Below are 11,982 nucleotides of genomic sequence, written 5' to 3'. Positions count from 1 at the left end.
TCTTTGAGCCTCAATAGTTCAACGGGTAAAGGAGTGGACTGAAAACCGAAAGGTTGACGGTTTAAACCCCGACCGTTGCACTATTGTCGTACCTACTCCTAGCACAAGCTTGCCGCTTAGTTGGAGAGGTAAGTGGAATATTAGTCATTTAACCAGTGATATTTAACATGGCTAATATTCTTTTTATGAAGAAAAAAAATTGTACTTCGGTTTCAAAACTTGAATAAATACTTAAGTAAACTTTCATTAGTTATTAATGTTGCTGATAGTGATGAGAAGCTACGGATCCCTGAAAAGCAAAAATTATTGTATCTCAATAAACACAAGGCAAGGGTGACCACATCGGTAGGCAGGGCGCACGCCAATATCAATAACCGCGCAATTGATGACTTGTCCGATTTGTCCGAAACACTCGTTTTTCACCCGCTTTACGACGGACGTCTTTTATTCTTGGGATATTTTTTCCCGAATATTTCATACTCACTCACTATTTATTTAGTGAGTCTACCTCTGTACTAAGTAATAATATTTTGTACTAGATTTAGGTTTCTGAAAATCTCGTGGGAACTGTTTATTTTACCGGGATCAAAAGTCTATATGTCCTTCCCCGGGATGTAAGCTAACTCTGTATCAAATTTCATCAAAATCGGGTAAACAGTTGGGCCGTGAAAAGCTAGCAAGCAGACTGACAGACACACTTTCGCATTTATAATATTAGTATGGATTGTATGTTCAAACAAATAGGAAAACAGCACAGCACATGAAGTGGGTATTGTATCAAAAACTCGTTTAAAAACAAACAGACCAGCGGGAGCCGCTCTAAAACACATGACGTACAAATTACTTAATTAATTAACTCTCATTACCATACTTATCATTGCCGTGGTTAAAATTAGATCCCGCGGAGTCATTTTAACGCCCCGGTAAAGTAAACAGAATTTTTGTCACTATATCCAATGAAATTAAGTGAAGTAGATGACTCTAACTTATGATGGGACGACATGCGATCGTGTCACGGTAATGACAGAATAATAAATTATGTTGTAATAAGTTATTATAATGTAAACTTGGGCTAATATCCCCGCGTGTACCTACGGCTAATGGGTGTGGACTGCGGAGTAAGTGGGCCTAATATAGCAAATTTACTAAATTAAATGCGAATGGCTTTTAGTAATAAAGGGTTTAATGATTAACTACCTTTAAGATCGTATCATTACTGTGGCGTGACACGCCAGCCACGAATATGAATGGATTCATGAAAAACAAAAAATAAAATTATATAGTCTTGAAAGTTATTTAAAAAAATGTTTTAATATATTTAGCATAGTTTTTTTGTGCTACGCGTTATATCAAAATGTACCAAAATTCTACCTGATAAAAAAATTGCATTAACTTTTTTTTTAAGGACCAAAAAGTAGTATCTAGAGCTGATTTTTTTTGGCTTCGCAAAATATCGAAATACATCCCAGTGCTACTGCTACCAGATTTAAAACAACTGAAAAAAATAAAAATCTTAAAATATTGCATTAGCATTTTTTGAAGGGCTACTTAACTCAGTAAGCCCCTGTCTTATGGCGCTATAAATTTATATAGTTTATTTTAGTTTAGTAAACAAATGTGCTTTGTATCTTGCTACTTAGTATGCACCCTCGGAAGCGCATACTTTCATATAGTTAATTTTTAATTACACTTTTATTAGTGGGGCATCCCATCGAATTATAAAAATAAAATATTGAGTAGTAAAATAATATAGAATTTTATAGAGGATATATTATAAAATTCAATTTTCAAGCAGGTACCTACGTTAAAAAATTTATTATTTATAAATTAGAGTATATTCATAATGATTTTTCATAGCTGAAGGTCGTGGATGAATTGCCTCATATTGGTGATCATTCTTCGCCATTGTTTATTTGAATGTATCGGACCCATTGTTTTGACTACTTGTTTCAAAAACGGCCTCTTTCTACTTGCCTTCAGTGTTTTCCGTAATGACCAACTTTACCAGCCCGTCAGCCCCTCGCTTCGTGATGTGACAAAATATGCTGCAATGGTTTTGTGAGACTATCTGATTGGTGAACGGCTTCTAGATATTATGTCTTCCATTAGGAAGACATATTATCCGTATATTAATACCCAACTTTCCCAGGCTCTCACCCTCTCGTCGCCTTCAAGATGTGACCGAAATAAAGCTGTAACTTTGAAAAACACGTGATACACCTACAAACAAACCACGAAAACATATCAGAATTAAAACTAGCACGTACAAAACCGCGATCCCTTGCAAAAACCCTTTGAAATTTGAAACGCGGTGTTGCCATCGCATGGAAATCTGAATTCCCCACGCTTTCTCGATACGCATACGATACGAGTTATCTACTAATGCCACTTGGGATACCGTGAGTAGTACTTTGTGTACAAAGGCACCTGTTTTTTGTATAAACAGAATCTATTTTCGTTGGTTACGTTGATATATTGATATCGAGCTTTCAACGCATTTTGTACGGATAAAATTGAAGCGGAAATGTAAAAGTTTCGAAGAATTTTCATTTCGGAGAGAAAATTCTTATCCTCATTTTTTTACTTATGTGAAATACTATAAAATACTTAATTCGATGAACTTTTCGTCTGTGTAGTACCTATATTCTGTGTACGTATCGAGGTGTGTAATTGTGTATATCATATTACTTACATTTTTTTAAACGGAGTTATGTTTAAGAAAAGACGCGAAGGATGCAAATTACATAGGTACAGCTAAAAACCGTACGTTAGTACAAATGTTATTATAATCCTAAAAGAATTAACTACTTAATTTATTTTAATTCCCCACTATTTTAAAAGATTGTATTTAATTTAAATAAACTAATCTAATCTAAACTAATCTAAAGTATGTAAATTAATTAGCTAATTCTGTAGTACTAAACTATACTTACTAAATTGACAGATCTAAATCTAGTGCTAGATTTAGAGTACTAAATTTAGACCTATTAAAATTAAAATAAAATATTTTTTATTCAACTAAACCTTTCGTCAGTGGCATCTACCACTGGTTCAGAATGCCTTTCCTACCGAGCAGATTACCTATTACCTATTATCTAGTTAAAAGTAAAAGCATGCCCCATAAATCTTCATAAAAGATGCCATTTTAATAAAATATTTATCTATTTATCGCGTTTGGGCAAAGGTAAAAATAAAACAATAATCCGCCGGCGGGTCCCGACGGGCGCGTTTTCGCCCCAATAATACTTTTTATCATATTTATTTACTGATAAATGGTAACGCATTTTCGAGTGCATTTATATGTTGTTTCTAACCCTGTTATTGTTTTTCGGGTATATTTCACGGGTGGGTGTCAAAATGTTTACAATTTATTGGTTTGCGCACAGTATTAGGCGGGATGAACATTCTTTATAAGAAATTTCTATCCCATAACTTTATGAATTTGAGGAAACAAACTAGCCGTATCAATTTACAACTTGAATGATCACCGTCAACTTCTGTGCTAAGCTGTTACAGCTTTAAAAGAGTGGTCTAGGTTTTCAAAACTTAGGCCCACGTGCACAACGACAATCATTAAACTGGTTTATGAAGTTACATTGTTTAGTGCTGCCAATTTTTGGCAACCGTATTATGTATTTATGTTCTTACCAAACATGATTTTCTATATACATCCATGCAGGTTCTTGCCAAAAAGGTGACAGCATTACAAAATTACACTAAATCTGTCTAATAAAACTGTCCTTGTGTGCTTGTGGTCCTCAAAAATTTCAACACTATAAACAAAAATTACTAAAATTAAATAAAACAAATGCTGATTTCAAATCGTGATGTCATTTTTCAGTCTTTGTTAAGGGATGTTTTTATCGTAACTCCTCATATTTTAAATTAAAACCTTCATTACAGGTATGATAGAAAGTACCAAAATCAATGATTTCCTTGCGGTTAGGTACCTATAGAAACAGTACTAAATAGGTAAGTAATGTTGTTATTTAAGATCAATCATTGGCTATTTCATAATCCCCTCGACAGCGAAGACCTTCGCAAGTTAATTAACTTGACAAGGGTTCATCCTACGTTTAATAATCTTATAGCTACTTTATACATACCTTTGCTACCTCTATATCTATCCTACTTAATACTAATGTGAAAGTGTGGATGTTTGGATGTTTGTTACTCAATCACGCAAAAACGGCTGAACGGATTTGGATGAAATTTGGAATGGAGATAGGTTATACCCTGGATTAACACATAGGCTACTTTTTATCCCGGAAAATCAAAGAGTTCCCGCGGGGTTTTGAAAAATGTATATCCACGCGGATGAAGTCGCGGGCATCCGCTAGTAAATAATAAAGCTAAACTCAATGACTTATGATAGTAGGCTAAACCAAAGATAATATATACAAGTAAGATCGCTAACGTCATACATTCATTTAAAGCTTGCGTAAAACTCCTTTAAGTCGCCGGTACCTTGTAGGTCAACTCCTTATAGTGTGATGGCATTATTGTGCAAGCTAAAATGTGAGTTATCGAATTTATTTATTTTCAAGTAACAAGTCATTTTGTTACGCCATCTACTGGAATTTTGTAATACTACTTCAGCTATCCAAAGCAAAATGCTATGGATATCGTAAAGTTCAATGAGTCAATAATTAAAATTAAGAATTAGCTTTTTCCGGTGGTGATGTTGTGAAAATTTTGTATTTTGTTACTAAATATAAATAAATTTGATGAACCAGACAAGTAAAATATGATATTTCGTCAAATCCATAAAAAATATATTTCATACGAACCAAGTGACGCCATCTAGTAATAGTCTTGAACTAGTTACAATTTTAAATAGAGAGTGAGCGATCTGTACTTGTTTAATATATTATCTTTGGCTAAACTAAACGACATCTCATACATCAGTGTGCATTGTCAAGGTGCTAGGTCTAGAAAATTGAGATTTAGCATGAATGTTCTCTTTACAACTGACCCCAACTAAGACATTTAAATTTTAAAATTCCTCTCTAATAGTGAATCCGGGGCAAGACAGCTAGGCATAATATAAACGTAATAAATATAAATAAAAAGCCTTGTATTTCTTCTCTAATTTTACAATAATATGGGATTATTAAATACAACTTAAAATACTAGACGTTAAAATAAATACACAATATTTTAAATTTAGTACGATTATTTTTATGAAGAACCCTTTTCAGGTCAAAGCCTCCTCCAGAAAAATATAAACATATCACAGGTAAATCTTACAGAAAACCAGGTTAATTAATAAATACTTATTAATAAAATAATAATAATTTAAATCCTTGAAAGACTTCAAATAAGCGTAGAATAATCGTGTACAGGATAAGCACTTAAGAACCTACCTATTACAAATCACAAAAATCATAAAAATTTAAATTAAAAGAGGACTCAGTACGTGGCCAGGTCCTTTAAATTTTGTGAAGTCAAATAAACTTTAACTGCTGTGAATATTTTCTCAGTGATTTTGCTGATGTAGTAGTCACCGAATTTCGATACCATTATCGTAGTATATCCATTGAGTAACGAGTGGAGTTTCTTCTCTGAAGTAAAAGAAAAAGTTCATTTTAAATTTGCTTACTCGAACCCGCTTTGCAAGGATTACAGTACCTACCCTATAATCCGTGCGAAGCAGGTATGTATGTAAATACAGGGTGTAATTAAAATGCTAGTGAAAACTTACCACTACTATTAATGTAATTCTATACAAGGGATAGCAATAGTTTTAGACAAGCCATTTTAGTTTAGTTCCACGGAAACTTGGACACTGACAGTTAGCCTCGTCCACAAACTAAAAGTTGCTCAGCGCGCTATGGAGAGAGCTATGTTGGGTATCACTCCCAGGGATAAAATCCGGAACGAGGAAATTCGCAGAACAAAAGCGACCGACATAGCTCAAAGGATTAGCAAACTGAAGTGGCAATGGGCAGGGCAGGCCATGTCTGTCGCAAAACCGACGGCCGATGGGGCAGACGTGATCTGGGATGGAGACTGCGTACCGGTAAGCGCAACACCTGATGACCTGAAGAAGGTGGTGGGGAGCGGATGGATGAGAAATGCGGAGGACCGTGTTTGGTGGCGCGCTCTTGGAAAGCCCTATGTCTAGCAGCGGACGCAAACAGGCTGATGGATTGGATTGGATTGGGTTATAAATAACTTACTTAATAATCTTAACTTACTTTTTTCCTTGACATTGTTATACACATTTTCATATCGGTAATGGACATCTCCCGTCACGCTAAACCCGTAAATGTAGTTCGTCAAATTCATGATTTCATACCCGTCTTTATTTTTCACGATATCATACAAACACAGCATCTCAATTTTTGTGTCATCTGCAAAAGAACATCACTACAGTGCGACAAGGCTCTTTTGGCGTGTGGCGAAAATCAGAACTAACATTGCCGTCAAGTGTCCCCTTTGTTCTTGTTTGAATAGTCTAAGCCTTTGTTCTCCAACAGCGCCCCGCTGTCAATGTTATTCAAGTGCCAAAAGAGCCTTGTTGCACTGTATCATCAAAACATCACCCTCATCATCATCACCATCAACCCCTCCCTGGCTCACTACTGAGGATGGGTCTCCGCTCAGAATGAGAATGGTTTCGCCATAGTCTACCACGCTGGCTGAGTGCCGATGGGTATTTTCTTTCACCGTTAAAGCACATAATTTTGAAAGTTAGAGGTTGAACCCTGAACCCTCCGAATAGGAGGCCAACGTTTTAACCACTAGGCTATTACCGCTTTTTTCATCAATATAAATATTATAGTAAGTACCTACCAGCTGATGCCCGTATGGATTTAGGTTTTTAAAAATCCCATAATATGAACTCTTTGATTTTCCACGATAAAAGTAGTCTATATCACTCTCCAGGTCAATCCATACTAAGATTATAAATTCGAAAGTACTTATATCTGTCTGTCCGTCTGACTGCCTGCTAACTTTTCACGGCTCATTCGTTTAACTGATTTCGATGATATTTGGTACAGAGATAGCTTGCATCCCGGGAAGGACATAGGCTACTTTTGATATCGGAAAATCAGAGTTCCCACGGGATTATAAAAACCTAAATCCACGCGGACAAAGTCGCGGGTATCATTTCGTTCAAAATAATTATGGAGATAGATGAATAATATCTGTCTTCGGAGAAGTTTCTCAAAAATATCTTTAGTTACTTATTTTACTTACTTAGTTAATTTACTTACTAATTTTTATCTCAAATTCACCATCACCGGAAACTGGCAATGTGAATAGCACTCCACTAGCTGTATAGTCACCAGTTATTGTTAAAGAACTCTTGAATGATATTCCCAGAGTTTTTAAATCCATATCGATACTAAAAATTTATATCAAATAATTAAGAAATATATTACAAAACAAACAAAACAAACTTCACAAACTGAACTACCTACAGATTTATGTATTTCAATCATGATCATGATAAACCCATCGCCGGCTCACTACAGAGCACGGGGTCTCCTCTCAGAGTGAGAAGGGTTTTGGCCATAGTCTACCACGCTGGCAGACTTCACACACCACTGAGAACATTATGGAGAACTCTCAGGCATGCAGGTTTCCTCACGATGTTTTCCTTCACCGTTAAAGCAAGCGATATATTAATTACTTAAAATCGCACATAACTCCGAAAAGTTAGAGGTGCGTGCCCGAGATCGAACCCCCGACTTCCGATTGGAAGGTGAACGCCCTAACCACTAGGCTACCACAGATTTTTCAATGTTTTCATGTTTGTGTTTCAATGTTTGGCGCTATAGCTTACCTGACTTTGTCAATATCAGCACTTTTCAGACCTTCTACCTCCAGATTTTTCATTTCGTAGTTCAAACCATACTTCTTTATTTTTAGAAAATCTATTGACATTTTATCTAATTTTTCCATTCCAAGTTCGGGGTTACCTTCCACAAAAGATCTTAATACCAAGCGAGCTTGTTTTGTCAAACAAGCAGTGTCTTGCAGCGAACATTTTTCTTGAATTAACACAGTTGCAACTAAAAGCATATTACTTTCATTAGTTTTCGATAAAATTATTCATCAAAATGTTCATTGATTTTATCACTTGTTGATAAGAACTGGTATTTTTGAAATTCTATTCGTATTATGTAGATACGTTCACATAACACTTTACTGCCTCTATATGACGTAGTGATGCCGAAGTTACCTAAAACACCTAAAACTAGGAGTTTTTAAATTACGTTTGCCCGGTCATACTAAATGACAAATAATACTGTCACGTTAGTTTACTTCAAAAGTTACACTAGTGTCACAGACGAACTTCATGACACAAAACAACTATAGTCCGCGACCGGTCGAGATGGCAACCGGGGTATGAGGCGGGGGGACGCCCCGCATACCTGCACGTCACCATCGCTCGCCCGCACCGGGTTAGCGCGGGGACTGTGCAGATGTCCGGGGCGTTCCCTCTCCGATTGCCATCTCGACCTGTACTATAGTAAAAGTTTTACCTATTGATTGTAATGACAATGTGGTAATTGTAATTATAACACTGAAATTAATTACTAGCTTCGCCATTTCCACAATTTTTGGGCGCAATCCAAATCATTACTATTTACTTTTAACAGTGTGAATTCTTTATATAACATGAATTCATTGGAGTCTCTACGTCACTCGCTCCATACAAACGTAGTTATGCTCATTTGAATACTAACCAAACTCAATGTTTATAGGTACGTTCTAGGAACTAATATCTTGTTTGTGGTTTTTCAGAATTCCGTTAAATATATTTAGTTTGAAAGTTACATGGTCTTTGTATGTAATGTTAAAACTAGTTTTTTATGGAAAACTGGCATAGTACAATAGGTATAGATTGAATTGAATTGAAATAGCTTTATTGTACACCATCTTAAAAAGAAACACAAAGGTAAAGCGATCTCTGCCAGGCAACCACGTTACACAGGATATAGGGACTAAGTGATAAAGAGTAAAAGGGTGTATGTAAGTTAACAAGGTAACAAAAAATAAAATAGATACTAGTTACTAGAATGTGTCTACAAAATTAGACCTATTTTGATTGGTTAATGTTCAAATGAGAACCAAACTACGTTTGTATAGAGCTAGTGACGGAGAGATCCATCTTTATGACTAAACCTGACTGCGACTTGTAAAAAATCACTTAGCAAACTAATTACCATAGGTAGGTAGGTAATGCAAACAATTAATAAAAACCAAGATAAATGTCTTGTTTACTCCCTCGATTTTTTCTGTATCAACTGATTCTTTTGTTTTCAATTTATCCTAACTTCATTTGTACGTTTTTACATAATTTCAAAAATAAGGGTTGTTCGGCATGAAATTGTGATTACTATGGTGCGTGCTTTATTCGGGGATATCCCAGAATTAATAAGACTTGAGACTTGAACTCCCCACTCAGGCGGTAACTGGTCTTCCATAAAACATGCTAGGAGGCACACGAGCGGCTGGTTGGCGTTAGTTCAGATTTTATAAAGGTAAATATCTGATAATCTCTGGCCTTGGTTTTGATATGTTTATGATTACTCTGCCTTCTTTTTTACCTGTTCTATACTGCTAAAAAATGAAAACATTAGCTTAATAGAATGTTCTAGTTAATGTACTACTATGTAATATAAGATGAAATGACGGTTTTTCAAAAAAACTCATTTTGGTGTCACTGATTCATCTTGCATTAAAGTCAGAGGAATCGTTAATAACCTCACTTTCTTGGTATAACTTGCTAATAATGACTGTTTACGCGTGTTATGCGAGTTTCATTATATGTAGTCAGAATGCTTACAAAAGTGCAAAACCTCTTAGGAAGGAGAATACAAAAAAAATATGATTTGGTGGAATAGGCTCTATGAAATAATATGGTTTTTTGAAACAAAAATTCATGTTTTTTCGTAGAATACTACCTACTGATCAAATAAAATATACACGATTAAAAAACATCCGAATTGTTTACATTTATTTTCTATTTTAAAGCCTTTATCAGAATCCTCTGATATGATAATCTGATTTCTCTGGCCACGCATCATGTAACTTTTAAAATGATTTATAAAATCGAGTGCCAAAGTAATATTTCTTGTCACCCCATAATTTCGGATCGTGTACTTTCTGGTCAAAAGCAACAAAAATTTTACGCCAGAGGAAGAACGCGATTCCGTAGAAACACCCGTAAAAACTAACAGAGGTATTGTTGTTTAAGGCAAGTCAAAGTCAAAGTCAAAAGTCAAATGATTTATTCAAAATAGGTAATAAATTACTCTTATTGATGGTCTGGTATGGTGTTAGATTTGTAAGATATAGTGGTGATAATTATTACGCAAACTTAAAACTAAAGCTACGAGGGTTTCAAACGCGCCCAGGTGATATTAATCTCGGAAATAAAAATAATGTAACGAAATGTCAGTGAACTTCTGGTGACCCTCACATCATTCCCCTCCGAGACGAACGCGTAGTGTGAAGTATCCAAGAGAGGTGGCGTTGTAGTGCATCCATAGGCAATAACAGCTAACCATCCAGAGAAGCGGTGGCCCATGCCATATTAGGTGATGATGGAGTGCAGGAGCCATTGTGCCCTGACGCTGTTTTACATCCATCTTACAGGCCTCAATCTGATGGTACAGGGGTGACATGTTCACGTTGTGAACACACTCTTATAAATTAATTTAATTTAAACAAAAACCCCGGCCAAGTGCAAGTCAGACTCGCGCCACAGTCGTATTTTTTCGACATTTTGCACTATAAATCAAAAACTGTTTTAGAATGTACAGGTAAAGCCCTTTCATATGATAACCCACTTGATATAGTTATCTTACTTTGAAAATTGAAAATACTTAGTAATTATTTGTTCATGAACACATTCACGGTTTTTGGATTTTTTCCTTTAAGTACTTGTGCTATAAGACCTATCTAACTTTTTTATCGCTGGGAAATGCGTTTACGCAACCGCAAAATTTCATGATTCTAAGTCAGCGGAAAGTACCCTATAGGTTTTCCTGACGGACACTACAGACAGACAAACAGACAGACGGACAGATAAACAGACAGATATATAACAATCTGATCCTATAATAGTTCCTTTTTTCCTTTTCTAGGTACGGAACCCTAAAAAGTCAATTTCTAGCAGTTTTCCACTTGTAAGAAGCTTATTTCGTAATTCCAACAGAAGAATAAATAATTTTACATTTGCAAGTTTTATTGTTAGAGAACACTGCTAAAAAATCAAGCGAAAAAGTGCGTCCATGTAATCTTTTTATCTTACTGGTTTTATTTTTTGCATTGAATTATAATTAAATATGACGTCAACGCACTTATGCATAATAGTTTAATATCTTTGTACTTATACAGTAGGTATCTCTCAGTCGAGTGGAATTTCAAAATTCTTTCTCGGTAGAATTTAGACGTCACTCATTATAATACATAAGAGAGAACTTTTTTGTGAATATAAATTTTTTTGTGATTTGTTTTTCTGTATGTATATACTATATATAGTTTTTTTTTTGTATTGACCTGTTAATAAGTAATATGGAGTAGCAAAATATACTTTATATCATATCTATAAAAAAAAGAGAGAACTTGTATTAAAAATCTTAAAGTCAACCACTGTTTCAGCAAACAGTCGCCACAACAGAGCCAGCGCGAGCCAGACCATTGTTATTTTAATAAAGCTTAAGATTTCTCTGCGTACTGTCCCAAACACAGCGAAGAACTTATCAGCGACTATGAATTTTGGATCATGAAGGCTTTGGGATTTTGGGTCATAAGGCGTACAAAATCTTACGTCTAAATTTTTTAAATTTTCTTAATTTTAATTTTTTTATTATTACACAGACAGGCTTTTTTGACTGCACCCATACTTGTGCTTGTCGACAATCGTGCATTATGGAAAGCAATTCTGAAGTCCAGATTAAAGCGTGCTTGCCTACAAGATTTTTATTCACCCATCATTTATCACGGGAGATCAGAGGG

General features: G+C 35.2%; 1 protein-coding gene across 1 annotated transcript; it reads right to left on the bottom strand.

Annotated features, from left to right (window-relative positions):
* Positions 1-5,412: 5,412 nt before the first annotated feature.
* On the bottom strand, positions 5,413-8,587 carry LOC138403035 (uncharacterized). The gene is made up of 5 exons (XM_069501961.1): positions 8,499-8,587; positions 7,796-8,024; positions 7,224-7,354; positions 6,201-6,356; positions 5,413-5,564 (listed from the first exon to the last, which is right to left on the bottom strand). Exons 1-5 carry the CDS (start codon positions 8,563-8,565, stop codon positions 5,413-5,415), a joined length of 735 nt encoding a protein of 244 aa, XP_069358062.1. The 5' UTR covers positions 8,566-8,587.
* Between the last annotated feature and the right edge of the window lie 3,395 nt (positions 8,588-11,982).

This window comes from Maniola hyperantus, chromosome 11 (assembly GCF_902806685.2).
Source record: "Maniola hyperantus chromosome 11, iAphHyp1.2, whole genome shotgun sequence".
NCBI classification, from domain to species: domain Eukaryota; kingdom Metazoa; phylum Arthropoda; class Insecta; order Lepidoptera; family Nymphalidae; genus Maniola; species Maniola hyperantus.
The sequence above is the reverse complement of the archived record's forward strand: the minus strand, read 5'-3'. Positions and strand labels throughout refer to the sequence as shown.